General features: G+C 39.5%; 3 protein-coding genes across 6 annotated transcripts in view; 1 reads left to right on the forward strand and 2 right to left on the reverse strand.

Moving 5' to 3' along the window:
- pank1a (pantothenate kinase 1a) overlaps positions 1-13,646 on the reverse strand; it is a 30,529-nt gene extending 16,883 nt beyond the window's left edge. Inside the window, exon 1 of the mRNA XM_028603580.1 lies at positions 12,849-13,646. Coding sequence (XP_028459381.1) covers positions 12,849-13,113 — 265 coding nt within the window. The 5' untranslated portion in view covers positions 13,114-13,646. The remainder of the gene's footprint in view (positions 1-12,848) is intronic.
- A 2,320-nt stretch (positions 13,647-15,966) lies between these two features.
- Positions 15,967-18,961, reverse strand: zgc:65997 (C-factor). 2 transcript variants are annotated; one of them, XM_028603796.1, is made up of 5 exons: positions 18,773-18,961; positions 18,036-18,439; positions 16,947-17,124; positions 16,728-16,822; positions 15,967-16,564 (listed from the first exon to the last, which is right to left on the reverse strand). In XM_028603796.1, exons 2-5 carry the CDS (start codon positions 18,360-18,362, stop codon positions 16,373-16,375), a joined length of 792 nt encoding a protein of 263 aa, XP_028459597.1. In that variant the 5' UTR covers positions 18,363-18,439; positions 18,773-18,961; the 3' UTR covers positions 15,967-16,372. The 2 variants fall into 2 exon arrangements, with proteins under 2 accessions (XP_028459597.1, XP_028459596.1); XM_028603795.1 differs by lacking the exon at positions 18,773-18,961 and having other exon boundaries at positions 18,036-18,536.
- nphp1 (nephronophthisis 1) overlaps positions 18,022-22,874 on the forward strand; it is a 16,053-nt gene continuing 11,200 nt past the window's right edge. For 2 of the 3 annotated variants that reach the window (XM_028603792.1, XM_028603794.1), the window contains exons 1-6: positions 18,022-18,367; positions 20,148-20,265; positions 20,667-20,866; positions 21,620-21,681; positions 21,942-22,002; positions 22,672-22,805. In XM_028603792.1, the coding sequence (XP_028459593.1) occupies positions 20,801-20,866; positions 21,620-21,681; positions 21,942-22,002; positions 22,672-22,805 (323 nt within the window). In that variant the 5' untranslated portion in view covers positions 18,022-18,367; positions 20,148-20,265; positions 20,667-20,800. The remainder of the gene's footprint in view (positions 18,368-20,147; positions 20,266-20,666; positions 20,867-21,619; positions 21,682-21,941; positions 22,003-22,671; positions 22,806-22,874) is intronic. The other variant, XM_028603793.1, reaches the window with a different exon arrangement.

Here is a 22,874-nt window from a genome sequence, read left to right on the forward strand (position 1 = left end):
GTCATGGTGAGACAGTGAGGTTACGGAGGGTCACTCAGCATTCTTTTAGTCTTTGAAACATTAAAGGTGCAGTAGGTAAGACTTAGAAAACTAACTTTCTGTCACATTTGCTGAAACTGACCCTATGTTCGAGTAGAGCTACATGAAGATAAAAAAAAAGAATCTGGCTCCTCTGGCACTACCTACAGCCTGTAGTGTGATTTGCAAAAATCCACAGCTCCCTGTTCAGATACAGTCCTGGATCTTCACAATCCTACCTACGGCACCTTTAAACGTTTTATAAGTGTTCCACTGTTTGCGACACACTCACTAAAAACATGTTGTGGAAAGCAGCAGCTGTCAACAAAATAATGTTCAATCCAAATATTTTCTGCACGATGACAGTCCAGAGTCCACTGAGCCACCCAGACACTGCAAAACATGCTACTTACAAATGAACTTTAAATCATACAAAAGAAACAGCTCATATGGGTGATGAAATGAACCACAAAAATAGTGAAAAATGAGAGAGATCAAAGTTTTCTTTGGACCAAGATAACCTCTTTAAATGTCTTGTTTTGACCAACCAACAAACTCACATTCGACAAGGAAAAGCAGCAAACCTCACAAGTGAGAAGATGAAGCTAAGGGATATTTGGCATTTTTTGCTTATAAAATTATTAAACAAATAACAAAATACATTAAATTTGCGTATGACTGGTGACATTTTAACCTTTCCTCGTCCTCTCTGTGCTTGCAGCATTGCCCTCGCATGATGATAAGGAGATTGAAGGGAACTGAATGGTTCAATCTGGCATTGGGCTCAACTCAGTTAAAAATTGTTACATCCTTTTTCCTGTTCTTTTCTTGAAGGTTAACATAGTAATTAACACCTGACAACAGTATAACATCTAATACATTATTCCTGCGATAGTGGCACCTCTTAATGCTCAATATGTTTTGTTAAAAGTGTTAGTATGTGGTGGTGTTGTATTGATCTGTATTATATGATAATATGGAGTATTTTATTGAACATCAATGTATAGACGTAATCCCTCTTAGTCGTCACTTATCACCCACTAGAAGTGTGTGACGGTGTCTGTATCTGCAGAGACTCTGCCCTTTGTATTTTTTTTGTTCTTCTTATTTTTCTGTGTGCGTGAGGTTTATGGGCGTCAGCAAATAGTTGTTGGGCCTCAGATGGGTGTGTCACCCCCCCCAGCCAATAACAGCATGCAGGTTGTACAGCCAGTTCTCATTCCCAGGTACCTCCGTGCCCCTTGGTGCCTCATACTGATGCACAAGTTTACACATACAGACAGACAGGATGAAGCACTGCATTCGCACAAAATCCGGCAATGTGGCACCTTCCTGCGGAGGTGTGGATGTGCTTATTTGTGTTTCAGAAAGTAACAGCTGTAAAACAGTAAACAGTAAGCGATACTCTCTACATATTATAAATTTAAAGTGTTCATAGTCTCGCTTTGCCAGACCTTCCTCCACCGCGGCGCGGCCAAGGAGAATCTGGCTAGCCCACACAGCATTCCGGGATGGGAGAAAAACATGCTCTAGTTTAGTGCCATTTCTTTAAACCAATCACAATCGTCTTGGGCGGTGCTAAGCACCGGGAAAAGCCGCGGTGCCGCTGCAAAATAGACTCGGGAAGGAACTTGTTTTTGGTGGAACGTGTATGTTCAAAAGTTGTTTTAGTTGGGCAACAGAACACTCAGATTGGACAGATATTCTAGCTAGCTGTCTGGATTTACCCTGCAGAGATCTGAGAAAAGGTTAACCGTAGTCCTCATAAATCGACCGGAGTTTAAAATGCCAACACAAAGGAAGACCAAGGCATCCAGCCTTAATGATTGAAATCCAGCGGAATTTCCGCCAGCAACGGAGCAATCCCGGAAGTGGAACGTCGAGGATATAGACTAAAGTGTTCATGGTATTTTGTGAAAGACTTTTGCGCACTGGGTCACTGAAACCTGTAGTACTCCCGTAACTGAAACCAACTTTATGACTGCGAGCACCACCACTGCTGCTGCCACCTCTCAGTGGTTGGTGTTTGGTTACATTATAGCAGGGGTCCTCTATCACCTCATTTATTGTTTGGTTGACTTTTTGTTACCGTCCCCTCTCACCTACTGACCTGCTCTAATGTCTGTAAACATGAACTGAGAAGCAGAGATTTTGTGTGTCCACTCTGGAAAATTCCCTTGGCTGATTAAAAGAAATAGTAGGTCAAATAAACTGAAACAGAGCTTACATAATAGACTTTTTAAACAACCAATTCACAGATTGATATTGAACTAAACTACTTCATTATATTTTCCACTCGTGACAACACTAATCTCAGATACATAACTCAAACCAACTACTGGAAAAACAGGGAGCTTGATAATGATCTTTTTGTCTTTTTAATGTTTTGAGGTCAGGTGCTGCATCCTTGAAGCTGTAAGAAGTAAAGATTTATAACAAGCAGCAAAGCTAAGGCAGAACTGTGAAACGCTGGAATAAGAAATATGATCTTCTTCTCTGATATAATGGAAAGCAACACTGTTAGAGGCCAGCTAAGGAACATGACGGTGTCTGTCTCAAGTGACAATCACATTTCCCTTCACAGCCTCAGCCAAAAACACACTCTCAATCAGCACATGACATGGTCTAAATAAAATAAAATATCTAAAAAGGTCTCTATTTCAACATCACAGTACCACAAATAAGGGCTTCTTCTCTGAAATAGTCAATAGACAGTATTTTGTGTCAATGCTAATGCTGTGTCACAAATTGAAACTATTATACATGTATGTAGGGCTGGGCGATATGGACCAAAAGTCATATCCCGATATATTTTGGCTGAATATTGATATACGATATATATCCCAATATTTTTTCCGCAAAGTGAGAGCAAATGTTCAGTCAAAGCCAAATATGACATGTCACAAGTAGTTTCATAGAAACCGGCTATTTCAGTGAACTGTTGCAAAATCAAATGAATAAATAATAAACAGGTCTCTTCACCTGGTTCAATGCTCAGCTGTTCAAATAACAATAAAATGTAAACATAAATACTGTATAACAACAGGAGTACCTTTTTTGAAATCAAAGCTCCATAAGGTTTGTTTTAGTTTTTTCCAACATTTTAAATTGTTAAATTTTTCTTCTACACATTTTCAGCGCTTATTTCTACATCCCATATTTTTTAATATAGGGCTGGGCAATATAGAGAAAATCAGATATCATGATATTCTTGACCAAATACCTCGATATCGAGGCGATATATTCTAGAGTTGACAGTTGGTGCTCTCGCAAAATATCTTCACACTTAGATTTTAGATAAATAATCATTAATAATAGAACAGCTAGAACAGTCTGGTAAGTTCAGAAAAGTACATCACTTTACTGTAATGCAGCCTTTAAAACCAGGAAAAGACACTTATGTCATATCCCGATATTACGATATCCAAAATCTAAGACAATATCTAGTCTCATATCACGATATCGATATAATATCGATATATCGCCCAGCCCTACATGTATGTGCCAAGAAACTGCACATTTCCCTTACTAAAATGTTATGTCATAGTGGAAATTCCTCAAATTGTACTAATTCTCAACACTATAATCAATACTAATAAGGAACACATCTATTCAGATGGGGAGGAAATGTTAATTTAACAGCATGATGTTTCCTGATAGCATCAATGAGTGCTTGTGGTTTCAGTTTTTGTTTTGTGGCATGTCATGGTAAAGCATGAGGAAGAGGTTTTGTTTGTTTTTAAACTGGCGTCAAATATTGAGTTTAAGAAATTTCACACGTACAAATAATGGCAGCAGCATTCTTAATGTAACATGTAGCCCTGTAACCTGAGGCCTATTAAATGACAACCAGTCAAACGTCCGAGCTATTTTACAGGTTTTTTCATTAGTCTACTCAAGATTTATTGACAGCATCTCTCCCATCATCATTCCCTTGTGCAGTGGAAAAAAACAGTGACAGTAATAAAATTGCTACATGACACAAGGGGAAATATTTATTCTTTGCCGTCACTTGGAAGTCAGTGAAACGTGGCCGCACACCGACTAAAAAGACATAACACAATGTACTGGCCTACATTCTTTCTTTCTTTCATTCATTCATTCATTCATTCATTCATTCATTCATTCACTGAAGCCCTGTGGCTAAATTTACACATACATCTTCTACAAAAACCCAGGAACTATAATGGAGCGGTCTCTCAGCAGATTCCTGTCAACGTTTCCTTAACCAAGGCATGTAACTCCCCCAGAGTTTGCTGCCCAGAGGTCACTAATTAAGCACTGCTGCTCCACCCTCAAACATCCATCCATAAATGAAGTGAACATTTGAATGTCCTGAAGTCCTCAAAGTGCAGGGGGGTTTTATTTAAAAAGCAGACAGACACACAAACATCATGTACACGCAATGTGTTAAGCTAAAGGTCAGTGTGGCAAGGAGCAAGGTTGGGGGGTGAGGAATGATTTGTATCCATGTAGGTGAAAGGTCTTTGGCATAACACACCTGTACCTTAAACTACCCACATACGGTATATGTGTGTATACCGCCTGACTTCAATAACAGTGCAGAAGGCCTCATAAATGCATGTTTTTTCCACCATGCTTACTTTTCAAATTTCAAACTATCAGCAGCAACTGTTTCTGTTAAGCGCCCTATTGTTAAAAGACCTCCTTTAATCTCAGGTTTACCAGAGAGGCCTGGTGTTTGTGTTCAACAGGACAAGAACAACACTTGCACAGCACACTTATGTGATAAGACAAAAAATACACCAGCAGGCAGCTGAACACTGTGTGCATATAGTGGGTATAATAATATGCACTCATTACTAAGCATAACAATATTTTTTTTGTGTGTGTGTGTGTGTGTGTGTGTGTGTGTGTGTGTGTGTGCGTGTGTCGACCAGCTCGTTAACGTTACGCCCGCAATTGCTTGTGGAGCTTTTGCGAAAGGCAGATAACCACAGGTTGCTGTTTATCTTATAATAGATAATTGTGTTTTGTTATTCAAACAAACGATTGAGGAACTTAACTTGTCCATGAGTCTAATGACAGTGTTCCAGCTGACAGCGGGGGGTCTGTGAGCAATAGAGTCCGGATCGGGCCAAATTCTTCTGTCCGAGCCCGGCCCGTGTCCGACAGGCATTAAGAAATTTGTGTCCAAGCTAGAGATGTTCCGATACCAATATCAGTATCGGTATCGGCTCCGATACCGCCTAAAACGCTGGTATTGGTATTGGGAAGTCCTGGAGTTAATGCACCGATCCGATACCACGTAATAAAGCCCTAAAGAAAAGCTACATTAAAGTAGTTTATTTATGTTCTTTTTTCGTTATAACTGACTGTCAAACTGGAGAATAAAAGAAAGTTCTACGCCATTCATTGTTTGTGTTTGTTCATGTTTCTGAGCCAGACAGACAACAGAGATATAATTTATATCACATCCATACAGGGATAGTAGTATACAGCTGTTAAAACATAATAAAATATATGACACTGGTATCGGATCGGTACTCGGTATCAGCCGATACGCAAGTTCAGGTATCGGAATCGGTATGGGGAAGCAAAAAAGTGGTATCGGGCCATCTCTAGTCCGAGCCCGACCCAGTTAAAATCTAATTTTTTTTATTCTCATACTAGTGAAACATGTAGGCTATGTTTTTGTGTGGAAAGTCCTTTTTTATTAAGCAACTGTAGGAAGGCATTCGGAAATGTCAACAGATGAGCGCATCAGCACACACGGGGCAACAAGCGCACGTTAATAAGCTGTTTAATTTAAAATGTTCAATGTGTTATCCTATCCTGATTGCTTTGTTTCCGAGCGTGGTCAGAAAATCAGGGGAGACCCGTTACCTCCAGGGCCGACGTTATAAAATGAATAACCACTAACTCTGCTCCGGTTGCATCTACAACACGGCTGCTTTCTCTATCTCTCTTGCGCACACACGCACGCACGCACACGCACACACACACACACACACACACACACACACACACACACACACACACACACACACACACACACACACACACACACACACACACACACACACACACACACGCGCCTTAGTGAGCATCACTGATCGGCCAGCCAGCGAGCCCGGATCAGACTGGAGCTTCTCAAGTCCAACAACATCGGAACAAATGTGAAATGTGCCATCAATTTTCGTAAAAATGCCCATGTTCAAACTCTACACAGTTGATTTCTTGCATGAAAAAAGTGAATTTAGTGATGAAATAGCAGACAAAATAGTTGTTGGCTGCAGCTTCTATGGCAAACTACCAATCTAGATTCTAGAATAGATTGCGTTTCCTTGGGTTACAGGATGATAACATTGAATTTTAAACATTAGATTTTGCAGCTGAGTTGAAAATATATTTTCAACACATTGTATTTTGCATATGCAACTATTTTTATCATTTATTTGATTTTTCAAGCAGAAAAGCCAATTATTCCCTTGTTCCAGGAAAATAATCCTTAGAAGTATTACTGCTACTACAACCGTTACCTCTACTGCAATATGATTGCTGTATCAAATACATTAATACCTCCTACTAGCATTGGCCATCCAGCAACTATTACTACTAGGTAGAGATGCACCGATAGACCGGCCGGTGACCAGAATTGGCCGGTTTTCACGTGCTCGGCCATGACCGGCGACCAGCAGGTCAGTCTGACATATGCCGATTTCATGCCGGTCAATCTATTTACACAAAGCTGTGAACTGATTCAACCTGAGAGCATTCGTTCAGATCAGTTCAATTAACTGACAACATAAGTTATACGAGTTACAGCCAAAATCACTATTATTGGATATTGGATGTGAAAAGAAGGAAATGGTTCTAACATTGCACTTTAGATGTGTGTGAATTTCCCACACCAGGAGTAATTTATATAGTTCTATTTTATAGTGATCCATTATCTGTAAAAAAAGATGTTCTATGTTCTGTGCAAAATATTCTATTAAAGAAAAGATAGAAAATAAATATTTGTGTGTGCTGTAAAGTGGTTAGAAAAAATGAAATCGGAATCCGTTAAAATTGTTATCGGCTGGCTTAACTCAATGAAAATCGGAATCGGCCTAGAAAGTTGTAATCGGTGCATCTCTACTACTAGCTTTACCTAAACAATAAACACTTTACTGTATCTGAATTAATTTCAGTCTACGAATCCACACAGGCAGGTTAACATGCATGCAGATCATTGAGGAATGAGATTTATATAACAGTAGAGATGCACCGATTACAACTTTCTAGGCCGATTCCGATTTTCCTTGAGTTAGGCCAGCCAATACCGATTTTAGCCGATTCTGATTTCATCCAATTCCGGTCACCGGCCGGTCAATCGGTGCATCTCTATATAACAGGCAATTTGGCTGCTATCTTTTCTACTGTCTAGTAACACATCACATTAAAGAGAACATGAGGACAGAAGCCCCCCTCCCCCCAAACAAATCACCTACACCCTTACTGAAACTTGTGAGCACACACTGTTCAGAATCCATCTGCAACAGGAAGTGGTAAAACATTGACTTGACCTGTGGCAGACCTTTTTGACAAACCCATATCTATCTTGGGAGTTAATCTGTGACTAAATTACACTCAGACTATAACTAGCTGGAAACTGTACTCATTTCCCTGAATTAAACATGTTTAAAATCACCACCTAATTTTACCAAAAAACATCTAGGTTTCTAAACTTAGGTCCCAATTTTACATTTCATGACTTTTCTATGATTCTCAATAGCTAAAATGTTCATTTTCTAGGAGCATTGCTCATCAAATTTACCGCTCCAGCCCTGACCCACAACCACCTTGTATCGGCAGCCAAAGCCTAGTCTCAACAATTGAACTACTATGAAATCCCTCCCTATAGAGCAGGGGTCGGCAACCTTTTTGATATGAAGTGCCCTTTTCAAAATTTCTTGTTTATTAGTGTGCCATGTTAATTTTTTTTATGACATCACATTAAAATGTAATATCCAAGGAATCTGTAATAATCAGGACCTTGTAATTATTATTATTATTGTATATTATTATTATGGAAACATGGTTTTAGTATGCAGTCCTGATTGGTGGAAAATGGGCTGACAAAAATATCACTGTCAAAGAGCCTGAAGCGAAAAGTTGTGGAAAAGCCCAGCTTTAATGACGAATGGACTGATAAGCAGGTCCTGTATGCCTCATTTTCAATGAAACGATGCTGTGGCAAAATATCCAGCATCATTATCAAGAATGAAGAACACGAACATAACGATTGTGTCATTCACGTGCATATTAAGTAGCCACATGTATTTGTTTTGGTCTAATAATGCATCCATATTTACCGCTCCAGCGGAGAGGATGGTTTCTTCAGACAGCTTAAGTTTATAAGAATTTGTCCAAATTTCAAGATTCCCTGCAAACTAAGAAAAATAGACTACCAACCGACAGCTTTTCTTTTAGCTTGTTTTGTAAAAATTAGTAGAGTAGAGCTGTGTTTGCGTAAAACAGTGCGGTGGACAAGAGTGGACTGAGCAGACAGAGCAGATTGAAATATCGCTTTCTACATGTTGATGCCGGTCTACACAGGTGAGTGAACTGATAAGTATTGACTTTTAACTCACGAAGGTTTAATTGTAGCCTCCTTACAGTAACGAGACTAGCGTTAGTTCATCTGCCCCAGCGGCCGTTGGCAATCCTCTTTGTATTGTTCCCAGTCAGAGATATGAGTCAATCAAACTACCGTAAATAACAGGTCGCGCACAGGCGCCAATTTATGTTTTCCTCCGTGGGTGCTCACACACGCACACAGTTTAAAAAAAAAAAAGTAGTCAACAATGTTTGCATTTCAGAACCTTAGGAAATGGACAGCGGCCGACACAAACACACACGCCGTAAAGTAAGCTAGCTTTCAACTCAGGACAGCGCCACTTCTCACAGATAGGATTGGAGATGAGAAGTTTAATCAGCTTCGTGGGAAATTATAAATCAATGCCACCGACTTGACCAATCACACTATGACAGACGCTCCACTTAGCACCACCTGCAATGTTTAATATTAAATTAATATAAAAATGAACTGGCAGTCTGGCACATGTGGGTGCTCAGTATTTTTCGTCGGTGCTCAAACTCCGGAGCACCCACGGTATCGGCACCTATGAGGTCGGCAACTGTGAACGTTGTAATTTGGCATGCGGATGAGAGAGTGCTTCAGCATTTCAACCATGATTTCAACACATCAATAACTCTCTTGCACACATATTGCTAGCGTGCCATTGGTTAAGGTCCCGCGTGCCCATGGTGGCACGCGTGCCTAAGGTTGCCGACCTCTGCTATAGAGATTCCAATTTCCGTGTCTTCATACATTATAACACCATGGTATCTGTAACTCAATGTGAATTTTAGTCAAAACTCTGAGTCACACACTTTTGTTCAAGTCAAAATTTCTCAAAAACTGAGACCAAACATTGCATTAATTTGCCTATTCAGATTTCTTTGAAAGCTTGGGCAAAAACAACTGCTGACCTTGCAAATTAAACACATTAGTACTGTAGATACTGCCGCTAAAACTGCATGTAAAATTTCTTTCAACATATCTGTGGCACAAATCACAATTCCACTTAACAGTGCAGTTGCAGTATGATAAAAACTTACTTCTTACAATGGTCTTTCTGTGTGTCTATCAAATTAATTTTGTTGGGAGAAGCACTGTTTCTGCAACCCCTCTAAATACTGATACTAATAAAGCCTACTAATTCTACTGAGCTTTCTGGTTTTATTTAAGGGGACCGCACACAGTATATATGATGGTGCAACACGCCTCAGTGTGAATTTCCCCATTGTGGGATTAATAAAAGATTTTGAATCTTTGAACCTCCTTCAAAGCCACTTATCTCACCAACACATGTACACGGGTAAAAGAGAAAGTTGCCTCTGCTTTCTTCCACTATTATGGTTTTGGCATTATTAGATCTTGGTAAAAGCATGCTGCATGCTTATTGGCTAATTGACGCTGATGAGACATTTGGTATTGAAATCTGGTATTGAATGACGAGGCATTTTTTGATACTCACTACTAAGTAGACAATTCGATCGGTGCGTAAAAAGTATTGAATTCAGTATCCAGCCCTGTTCTGGGCTGCCAAGCTCAATTTGTTTGCCCATCCACCTATTCTGCCCTCTACGGACCACTAACCATAACTCCACATACAGTGTGACTGTAATGGTAGGCTATAACTTTAACTTTTAACAGTATGTGCCAAATTGTCCAATAAAGCAGTTTTGCTCTGCACTGAAATACTGCATAATCACTCATTCAAGTATTTATTGTCTGGTTTAAAACCTGGTATGAAAACAGATGACAAAATCACAGCTGGGTTTTTCAAATGAGAAATAATATAAAAGAAGAAGTGTAAAAGAAACTGTAGAAAGAGCTGAAAAATGGGCCTGCTTGTTAAAAATAAATTGTTATTAAATTCTGGAACAGTCAATGAAAATTGCTGCCAAATTACTTCTGGTGTAAACCTGGGGTACTGCAGCCAGTGTTACCCAAACATAACCCCAATCCAACCACCTCAAACACTGATTAGAAAAAAAATCTGAGGACAAAAGTGAAAAATCACATCCCCGAGGGGAATACATTCCAGGGTCAGCCCTCAGTAAGGGAAAGGCTTAGAGGGTTATCTGGGTTTATCAGGACGGCTGGCGTCCATCCAAGGATAACTCAGCTATAAACCAGGGGCGCTTTGACTGGACATTTCAAAGTTAACTCATGAAATGTCCACTTAATTACGTAATCTGGTCCAATTCTGGTGTTGGATGGTTTCTTTCTCAGGCTACTGAGCATCACAGAAACCACAGCAAATGATCAATGACTCATCAGCTGTATGTTCATTGCAACATCACACTTCTCCAGTTATTTGTTCATCCATAATCACACCATACAGGCCATACAGTAACACACTGGATGAAAAGAATGTCCATTTTTTTGTTTGGTGGAGTTTTCTCATGATAATTTTCCTGTTTTCAGATTGGTTTATTTAGCTTTTCATACTTACAAATGAACTTACTAATGAAATATCAGTGAAAGGAGAAAAAAGAAAAGAAAGGAGATAGCCGGAAAATGAAAGGAGATAGCCGGTGCTTAAGTTAACATTGAATGTACAGTATTTCCACCTTGTAGCTGGAGCCACATTATGAATAAAGAACTGCACCCACAAAAAAATAAAAAGTGCTTCTGATTATGGATATGTGATTTGCAATAATAGTAAATACCACAACATTATCACAATATTGAGGTTGTTTTATTTACTTAAGCATCCATATTCCCTTAGTAAAAGGTTGATCCGATGCTTGGCCTATTGTGTCAAATCATTTCTTAGTGTTTTGCTGGATAAAATCTCATTGTTTTCAAAATATGTCTACTCTAGTGTGTTGAAGGTGTCATACTGTGAAAGATGTAGGTAGAAACTTAACTTGTCATTCGTTTTTACATTAGAATGATTAACCACAAAATCTGAATATGAGAATTCTGTAATTACGAAATCATACGGTGAGACAATAAATGATCAAATTGAACTATTGGCCAGCTCTGATTCTGATTAATGCAGTAATATGCAAGCTTCAGTTATATACATGTGAAAGTAGACACTAAAAAGGATGTCTACAACTATTCTCTCTGTCTCTCACTAACATAATTACAGATAGATGTAAGGAATGCTGACGAGATGGCTTAACAACAAGGCCCCTAAACATGCAGCTGGTCTCCCTGCAACAATTCGGCATAAGAACAAGTTTAACCATGACAGCCACAACAAACCCTGGGGCTTGACTAAACAGCCCTGAAAAGGAGCAGTGAGGAAGTTGACACTGATATTCCCTGCCATGAAGACCATATAGCTGCCTGCAAAAGCATAACAGCACATATGTTTATGTATTCAAGATTATACTCTTTGCCTTTTTATCCTGGTTCAAATAGCCTAATACCAAGTTTTAAAGAGAAACTTAACCTCACCTAAAGAAAAAAATGAGTATAGACATTTAAATCCTTTCTTTGTTTAATAGGCTTTCTTAATACAGTGAAACACAAATCAGCTCACACTTACCAGGTTTCTTTTCACTTATAAGCTTCATTGTGAGGCAAAATATCAGCTCACAGGTGAAAAATCAAATAAACGATATTAGACACGTTTGTTAGAGAAGAGCTTAGAAGGCCTCAGTCAGTCTTGGGTATTTAAAGAGACTTCACACACTGAATAAAACGAGACTTTTCTACATTCTGCATACAAACTGTAAAGTTTTCCTGATTATCTTTACTCACATCCTCCGAAATACTTGACAAATAAGGGGGCGGGGTCCCCCTGCCTCCTGAAGGCAAATGTCGAGTGTTGATTGGACGAGGCAAGCCAGGCCCACTTATCAGGAGCTTTTTCACCACCGGGGAACCGACCAATCACAGCGCACCAAATTCAACCTAAACGCTCATAATAACAAAAGGGTGTCTCCCTGACAACAGCAGACTTGTAGATTGGAAAAATCAGCCAGAGACACTGACAACCTAGCAAGCTAATCTTATCAAAAAAAGAGACCTGAAGGGACAGAATTGTTATCTGAAACACAAACCACGAAACGATAATAGCAGTTAATAAGGAACGGATGTTATTGCTCTCTCATTACAACACGGCACGGTTGTGATCAGTATTACACAGCCCAAGGGTTGCAGTTTACCCCAGTTCATACAAACAACACACCACCGCTTCCACCATCAGAATAAGTCATACCAGACCATGCAGCACACTGAATAACTTAACGAGAGTCTAGCTATTAAATTTGGTTTTCACAAGGTTAACACTTACGGGGTCTGCTCCGCCTCAACGACTCTGTCCTCCTCCGTAGCCTGCATATCTTCGCCGGGGACCCGTTGCACTCCGCATCGTCCCCGCGGTGCAGATGATGCATGTTCTCAAACGTGCTGCTGTTGGGTCCGCCGGTGCTCGAGCCGAATGTATTGCTACTGCAACAGCTGCCGTTAGCGTGAAACCCCCTCTGGCTCTGACCGTTGTTGACATGAAAGGGTCCCGACGCTCCTTTCTTGTCTATCATTGACTTGGCTTTATCCATGGCAGCAGCTAGCCTAGCCTAGCATCTGCAGGAAAAACAAATGTACTAGCTAACCCGGCTACTTTAGCTTAGCTAGCTATGTTAGCCCCGCTGCTTGCAAGCTAATGAGACAGTAGCGCGAGCAGCTAAACCGTATCCTTTTCCGAAATGTAACGTATTTTACCATAGAATATCACGCTAAAATGTAACGCGCATTTTTTATATAATTATGTATAAAATGGAAATGCGAGCCGTCGCTAAAATGCAGTGTTTTCTTTGAGGTCACTCGCGGTCATTTCCCCACATTGAGATTCTGGCAGGCGCAGCAGCAGCAGCCGGTGTGTGGTGGTGTGTGCGCGTGTGTGTCTGTGTGTTTGTGGACTGCTACGTCACACCAGCTCCTCCAGCCGAGGCCCGAACCCGTTTACCTCCTCCGACCGGTTTTCTCTTTTCTCAGAGAAACACTGTCATTCTACACTTAAACACAAAAGACATGCAAAACAGGGCTCGCCCTGTGTCAGTAGCAATAGGCGCTGTTACTCCCAGCTGGAATATTAAACAAAAACCCACCAGTCCGTGGAGCAGCTGTGGGTGCTTTATTTAAGTCCCTGTTCGCTGTCACCCTCATTCCCCGCAATCCTATAGGCCTACGCGTATGATGTAGGCCTACACACAAAGCTGCCAGTCAATATATGTGCATGAAAATGAACTGTTGTAACCCTGTAGTTGCATAGCCTAATATAGACATGCCTTTCTTTCTGGAGTAGCCTAATAACAAGTCTTTTGTCATCCTGCAGTTCATTTCTAGTCGTTGTATCTGATTTGTGCATGGGATCTTAACCACAATTAGACGTTGAAGGAAATGAAAACATGTAACACGTCACAAATAAATTGTCCTATGTATAGTCATATTAAGGTTAAAATGCATTTTAAAAGCCACATCATAGGCTCTAATTATTTAAAAGAGACCTGATATCAAACAGAGCATTAGATAGCAAGCACAGTCAAGATACAAAGGTCAAACAACAACACTCTCCGCTTGATAAGGAAAAGCAATGAGTGGGACCATTCAGAAGACAACATTTCTTTCTTTCTTTCTTTCTTTCTTGGCAATTCATTCTTGATAAAAATATATAAAAAAAATATGTTACAAAATTGATCAGAAAGCAGACATAATGGACTTCTAAAGACTCTTGCAAATTGAAATATTTATTTTTATCTTATTTGATTTATTTTATATATAAATATAACATAATCTTACATATTTTAACCAAATATTTTATCTAAATGTGCAATTAAGCTATGTAAACGGATTCTTTAAAAAACAAACAACCTACAAACAAACATAGGTTATATAGTCATAACTAAGACAGACAACAAATTGCAGTTCATAGTGAGGTAATACCATAAGAAATAGAGCTAATATTAACAAGCACCATAAAGAGTAAAAATGCACCATACAGATTAATGTAACATTCTCTCCATTAAATGTATTTAATTAAAGTCACAAGTGGAGCACTGCAGACATAATTTCAATCACTAAGGACTTATCATTGTATGTTATGATATCACCATTTCCACTGTAACAAACACCATCAATTGTAGGACATATATGGAACTATAAGGAAGACCATCATTCTACAATTAACGCAATTTGCAATAATTTTCATAATGTCACAAACTCACTTGGGAGAAAGCCATACATGTGAAGATTATGGCTACCAAAGAGCACTAATGGAGTCTTGAAATGCTGCCATCTTCTGGTTAAAAGTAATTAACTGTGTTGTATGAGACGTTTGCATTGAGCAACTGAAATAAATGTAAGGATTTTAACATAGACTGTATATTATTAACTATACATTTAGTGGGTTGGCTTCTAAGATAGAGTTAAATACTTTTTTGCACCATATGGTTGCAATAATAGTCTAACAAAGTTAACCTTGTTACCCTGATGGGTAAGAATTAGGTCAACATTGTATAAAAATCCCTTAACAAGATTGAGTTCAGTCATTACCCCCCAAATTAGTCATAACCCACTGTGCCTTAAATCTCTTCTTTTCTCCTGTAAATAAGGCCTGCACCATATGTATGCTCCAGAAAATACCTGTTTACAGGAATATATACAATATATATATATATATATATATATATATATATACACAATGGAAGTCATTTTCCATTCTTTTATGAAAAACAGGGTCTATTTCCATCCTCTGTTATCGAAATGTAGAAATGCAAAGATTTTCCTCAGCATTGTGATAGAGAATGTAACACACTTAAAAAGCCTGCAAGATGTAAATGCAATACCCCCTTTTATACCAAAGGAAAAATTTATCAAAACCAGGTGAAAAGCAATTGGAAAACATTTAAGATCCACTGTAACTGATCAAACAGGTTGGTCACATCGCTGCAATTTATCTCTGACCCACACAGGTGCTGCGTTAAAGTGCTCATATAATGCCTTTATTTTCAGGTTCATAATTGTATTTAGAGGTTATATCGGAAAAGGTTTACATGGTTTAATTTTCAAAAAACATCATATTTTTGTTATCACATTGCTGCAGCTCCTCTTTTCACCCTGTGTGTTGAGCACCCTGTTTTAGCTACAGAGTGAGGCATCTCACTTCTGTTCCATCTTTGCTGGGAGTCGCATGTGGACTTTTTCACTTTGTAAACCTATAACTTGCACAAAAAAGATATATAAAACAATAAAAAAGGGGAAAAAGCCAAAAAAAAGCATAATGACCACTTTAACAAAAATATATTTTATATAACCCCTTTTAATCTTGGGCAATGGTTTTATGTTATTGTTTAGTAGGTTTCAGTGAAACCACATAGTGGTAATTTGATACTGTGACACATAATTCAGCTGTCTAATGGCATGACATAAACTGATTTTATTCAACAATAAGACATGGAACACAAAAAGGAATATGTGAAATTTCACACAAATCGTTCCTCACATTTTGGGAAACATGCTTTTATCCGTTTTCAGAAGAGTTGGATGAGAAGATCAGTACCACTCTCATGTCTGTCTGTTAAGAGGTTGGTCCTGGTGCTTAGCTTAGCTTACCACAAAGAATGGGAGCAGAGGGAAAATCCAAATAAGGCCTAAATGTAATGGCTGTATTAACAACATAAGTATTAGAGGTTATTTAAGCAATTTGGCTGGTTGTGAGGTAGTGGAAGAGGTTTGTCTGGGACTGTTTAGACCGTTACTCTAGGTGAAGTGACTGCTTTTCAGTGAAAAGTCACCTCTCTTTTTGTACATTTATTGTTTCTACCAAGGAAGTTCAGTCCCATCCCAGTTGTACGCCCTGCCAGTCTTTTCGATATTCAGTGTGTCAATAATGCTCATTAGATAGTTCACAGAGTGTTCTGCACTGAACAACTTGTCTTTTGGCACGTTCCTGTGATATGGCCGGGAGAGGTCTGTGTTGACTGTTCCCGGATGTAAGGACACACAGACCACCTGGAAAAACAAAAAGAAGTTCATTAACCCTTTATAAGACAAAAGCAATGGGTTTACATGCTGGTTTTGGATGACAGACTAAGGCTAACAATAGTCTCATTTGTTTGTGGTATTTCCAAAATAAAAATGTTAACGTTGTAGTTATGAGAACACTCAAACCTACCTTGGGCCGACTGCGTCCCAACTCTATAGAAAGATTCCTAGTAGCCATGTTGAGAGCTGCTTTAGACATTCTGTAGCTGTACCAACCACCAAGACCTGAGAGGAGGGGGTGGGGGTGGAGGGTAGAGAGAGGAAAACATAGAGGAACACAAATGAATCACCATACTACATTAGCATGCATACATTACCACAGAGTAACCACCAGAAACACAATAGCTACCGTTGTCGCCAATGGATCCCACTTTGGCGGTGATGTTGACGATGATGCCGCTGTGCTGCTTGGCTTTCTCTGCAGGCTGCTGACCGAAACTACCGCCACCCTTCTGAAGGAGGGGGGCAAAATACTTAGCCATGACCAGGGGACCCACTGTGTTGGTTGTCAAGGTGGAAATGATGCCCTGAAGGGGAGAATAAGTGAATCAATACAGACCAATGGTTTAATCAATCAATAGATGTGGTAGGAATTTGGTCGAGCTGAATGAATGGGTGTGCCATTATACGTAAACTCAAAGGGCTTTACATTAAAAGACAAAATATTTAAAAAATATAAGCATAAACTGGTGGTTCCTTGGAGCTCTGGATATACACAGCTGGGGCACAGTATGAAGGATAGTACGAGTCTATTGAGTGGCTAGAAGAACCAGTGTAGGAAATGATCTCCTTTCTACTTCAATGAAAGAAGAAATGGCACCAAACTCGGTACAAAAATATTGCCATTTTATGTAGACTTCCATTAAAAACACATAGGCTACACACCTATTGGAAGACTACATTTAAAGTGTGATGAAATTAAGAGCCTTGCTCAGGCTTGTGGATGATGCACCTAGCAGCATTTATTTCAATACAATCTGGATCTCTTCAGCATTAATTGACACTGCTTCCTACGGTCCTCTGTGGGTGAAGCGATTGCAGGCATATCGAAAAGAAAAGTTGAAATTAGGCTACCTGGAAAATAATATGGCTGTCTACATTATAATTATGCCGACTTGAAACACAGATCCCACCTATTCGTCCAACATATAATGTCTCACCAAGTGTTTAAATGTAAGATACTGATAAGAAGTAGGCCTAAGGTCCCTTTAAAGTGACAGCATTTGTAAACGCAGTTTGGAATGGGGCAGCAGCATAGGAGTCCCCTGCAATGGCCTGTTGAGTGTCCAAAAAACCCCTTTGGGAATCACTGTAGAGGGTCCTCAGTCGTTACAAAACCTGAGAGTTTAAACTGACTCTTGCATCACATCAGATGATGACTCAGTTGTATTACACTGTTAATGGTGAGAGAGCAGCTCAGAGTCTCATAACACTTTACTTGAGCAGAGACATCTCTCAGGCTGGTCTCTCCTTTTCCTGAGGGGTGAAGCATTGCCGAGGAGTTGACGATCAGATCCAGCCGGCCGAAGCTCTCCTTAACCCGATCCGCAGCTCCGCGAATGTCCTCCTCCCGGCTCACGTCCAGCCTTAGGACCGTCACTTTGCCCGGGTGTTGGCCGGCCAGGCCCCGCAGCTCGGCCGCTCCATCCGGGTTTCGGCATGTCGCTATAACGGCCGCGCGAGTTTTGTTTTTTAAGATATATTTGCAGAATTCAAGCCCTAGTCCTCTGCTGGCCCCTTGAATAAGCGCCACAGGGGAAGCCATAACAGGTAAGTGACATAAGAGGCCGGCGGATGTAGCCCATTTGCTGCCTTCAATTCCACCCGAATCATCGTAAAGTCCTGTTTTCGGAAAAGATAGTAATAAATTGCAGACTTTCAGAAGCCCTGTAAGCAACTTGTATACACTAAACATTCTGCAGCCCTGAAAATGGGCTTTGAAATCAATATTGAGTTTTATTTATTTTAAGAAATTAAAAACTGGAGGCTAACGAGAGGAACCTGAAGGCAACATGTTTCATAACAAAGCAAGTAGCAGTAGCAGTACCTAGGCCTACTGCTGCACGTGTCTACTTTGCATAATATTTTAATACTGTGCACTGAGCTGCAATTAACAGTCAGTAAGCAGGACAGTTGGAGTAGGCCTACTTAATTAGATTTTTTTCAAACCTTTACCTTACGGTGCTGACAGGCACGGATTAAGAATGCAGAGGCCCATGGGCACAAAATCTTTTTTGTTGTTGTTGCAAATATTCATTCATTTTGAATTTGATGCCTGCAACACGTTCCAAAAAAGCTGGAACAGGGACAACAAAAGACAGGGAGAGTTGAGGAATGCTAAAAAAACACCTGTTTGGAACATTTCACAGGTGAACAGGTTCATTGGTCATGATTGGGTATTAAAGGAACAAGCAAGGATGGGGCGAGGTTCACCACTTTGTGAACAACTGCGTGAGCAAAAAAAACAGTTTAAGAACAATGTTTCTCAACGTACAATTGCAAGGAATTTAAGGATTTCATCATCTACAGTCCATAATATCATCAAAAGATCCAGAGAATCTGGAGAAATCTCAGCATGTAAGCGGCAAGCTCGAAAACCAACATTGAATGGCCGTGACCTTCGATCCCTCAGGCGGCACTGCATTAAAAACCAACATCATTACGTACACGTGGGCTGAGGAAAACCATTGTCAGTTAACACAGTTCTTTGCTACATCTACAAGTGCAAGTTAAAACTCTACAATGCAAAGCGAAAGCCATATGTCAACAATACTCAGAAACGCCGTCGGCTTCTCTGGGCCCGAGCACATCTGAGATGGACTGACGTAAAGTGAAAAGTGTGCTGTGGTCTGACAAGTCCACATTTCAAATTGTTTTTGGTAATCATGGACATCATGTCCTAAAGACGAAAAGGACCATCCAGATTGTTATCAGCGCAAAGTTCAAAAGCCAGCGTCTGTGATGGTATGGGGGTGTGTTAGTGCCCATGGCATGGGTAACTTGCACATCTGTGAAGGAACCATTAATGCTGAAAGGTACATGCAGGTTTTGGAGCAACATATGCTGCCATCCAAACAAAGTCTTTTTCAGGGACGTCCCTGCTAATTTCAGCAAGACCATGCTAAGCCACATTCTGCATGTGTTACAACAGCGTGGCTTCATAGTAAAAGAGTGCGGGTACTAGGCTGGCCTGCCTGCAGTCCAGACCTGTCTCCCACTGAAAATGTGTGTCGCATTATGAAGCGCACAATATGACAACGGAGACCCCGGACTGTTAAGCAACTAAAGTCGTACATGCAAGAATGGGAAAGAATTCCACCTTCCCAAATGCTTATTGGGTGTTGTTAAAAGAAAAGGTGATGTAACACAGTGGTAAACATGCCCCTGTCCCAACTTTTTTTTGGAAGACATTGCAGGCATCAAATTCAAAAAGAGTGAATAGGCCATTTGCAAAAACACAATAAAATGTATCAGTTTGAACATTAAATATCTTGTCTTTGTAGTGTATTAAATTGCTAATCATTGTATTTGGTTTCTATTTTTGTTTTAGGCCTACACAAGTCCCAACTTCATTGGAATTGGGGTTTTGTAGGCTACACCACCAACTAGTGCCCTAGAACACTAGGCTACACCAACCCATCTTTGCGTCGGAATCTGACGGATCACAGGTTTTGCTGTAGTCTAACATACCAAAAACAAGTTTGTTACAACACGTATTATGGCAACATTAACACATTAACATTATTTTGGGGAAGTACCACTGGAAATACAGCATTTGTCATTTATTTAATTAACCACCATCCAAAAGAGGCAGATTTGTCTTTCTAATAGCTCCATCCTCCAGTCCAGTAGGTGGCGGTAACGTTTTACCAACTTTCAATCTATCCGAGAGGAAAACATTAGATTGTTTCAAGATTGATGTAAAATGAACTAAATCATAAATGTATATTTTAAAAAACACATATACAACACATATATTTTTAATATCAATAAACAAAGATTAGACGAATTAGAGCATGGATGATTCCAAGCTATGGCTCAGTAAAGTTCTCAATACATCCATGTCCAGGCGTCCATGGTAAAGCCCAAGCCTGAAGAGGAGCCCGGTTGCCTGGCGACCAGTGGAAATGTATCGTCAGCTAGCTAGCTAGCTAGCTAGGCTGTCTGCTAACACATGGAATATGCCCCATAAACAGCGTTTAAATGCCACCAAAACGAAAAGGACGTTTGCAGCTTGTCCAGAAAGAAGTGGACGAAATCACAAAACAGGTTTGTTACAGAAAACTTACTTCATCACAGTTACCATGTTGCAGCTGTCGCGCTTACCGACCACTTTTTAAATAAAGTGATCCCCAAGGCTTGAGCTATAACTGTTAGCTAGTAGCTCCGTATTTAATTAGCTAGCTACGTTTTGACCAATTTATTATAAAAGCCCTTCACTGTTACAGAAGTGCTTTGTGCTAGCATAGATGTACATACATGACTGAAGATGAAGCACGTATGGTCGTTCAGTAACGTTAAGCAATGTAAACTAAGATAAAAGTCAAAGAGAATTTCCCTAAAAATAAGTGCTTTTTGGTTAATGGGGTGAAAGCCGAATTTTCTAGAAAACATTAAGAGAAAGGCCTTATGATTTGTTTAATGACGTACTCAGTCAAGAAGTAGGGAAACATCCAAAAGCCAAAAATTAAATTAAATTAAGCTTGGACAGGAACATAGGATCTTTGGTGACCATGAACATTTTTCTTTTAACAAAAGGCATGCATAGGCTGGCCTGTAGTTTTGTTGCCTGCAAAAACATCCAGCATATGGAACAGATCTGAGCTATGTAGTTAACAGAATATTATCATTAAAGTAATGATAATAAATATATATATATATATATATATATATATATATATATATATATATATATATATATATATATATATATACTCTGTGAATTGCACAAATGTACTCAACTGCACATTTGTATCAACACCCCTGTATTTACTGTCACTTACTCTTGTTCTTCTAATCCAGGTTGACAGTCTGGTGAAGGATGTGCAGAGTCAGGACGGATCTACTGAAGAGGCATTTCGGAGGTAAACCGCTCCAACAAAGCCACACCAGTGCTCCCTAAACTAGTTTTACTCACAGTAACTCCAGTTAAGACTAGGACCCTTTTCAAGACCATCACTGAAAACCTTTGAAGGGACATGGTTTTACTCTGCTTTTTGTCCTTTTCCTTTTTTCCCTATCTTATTATGATTTGGTTGATTTTATTACCTTTTTCTTAAACAATACTTTGAGGCTTGATTTAAAAAAGATTTTTTTTTTTATCTTAATGTCCAATTCCAAACAGATGTCAAGAACTGCAGATTTCGGCAGAGAAGACACTAAGGACACTGAATAAACTGACCAAGGTTAGTGTGCTGTACTGTCTGTACACTTGTGAATGGTTTTAAATATATTCTTTGTAATTAGTGTGTAATAAAATTATTCAGTTCAAATCCTAGATGACCTCCAAAATTGCAAGCAGCCAAACCATCACAATGTGGTTTAACTGAAAGATACTAAATAACATAAAATCATTGCCCATTGCAAGATTAAAAGGGGTTATATGGGCAACATTTACCATAGTGCCTGTGTGGGTAAGAGGTACATTGCAGTGATGTGACCAATACTATTGCTTGACCTATATCTGTGCTTTATCCTGAAAATTGGTTAAATGTATGGTTCCAAATCATGTCCTGTTTTCTGAATGGAAAAATCATGGAGGCAGCATTTCCAATTATCATGGGACAACCATTACTTATTGGAAACCAGACTGATGATTTTGTTTTAGTGTTGGCCGCTACAGTAGGTGATCTATTCAATGACAGGGATATGACAACATGAGCACAGTACTGTACTTTATTGACTAAATAATAGATTAAATACTTTTTTCAAAGAAAGTCTGGTATCACTGACAGGCCATTTTGGTATTGCTTAACAATTGCTCATAAAAACCAACCATATTGTGTATTGTTCTGCTCTCTTAAGGTAGCTAAGCTAGCTAAATTAACGTTGTGATTTGTTGCTTGATTTTCTAGGCAGATGAGCTGGCTCCAGTGGGGAACTATGATCAGAGGAAGCAGGAAGAGGAGAGACGACTGCTGAAGATCTTGGAGCGTGTAAACACACTCTCTCTGGAGCTTTCACCACCAGGATCCAGTACTGCTGCGGGGTCAGTGGCCTGTGTGTTCATTGCAAAAAAAATAAAGAGATGTGATATGTCATTTATGATTGCTTTAAA

The sequence above is a fragment of the Perca flavescens genome, chromosome 17 (assembly GCF_004354835.1).
Source record: "Perca flavescens isolate YP-PL-M2 chromosome 17, PFLA_1.0, whole genome shotgun sequence".
Lineage (NCBI taxonomy): Eukaryota > Metazoa > Chordata > Actinopteri > Perciformes > Percidae > Perca > Perca flavescens.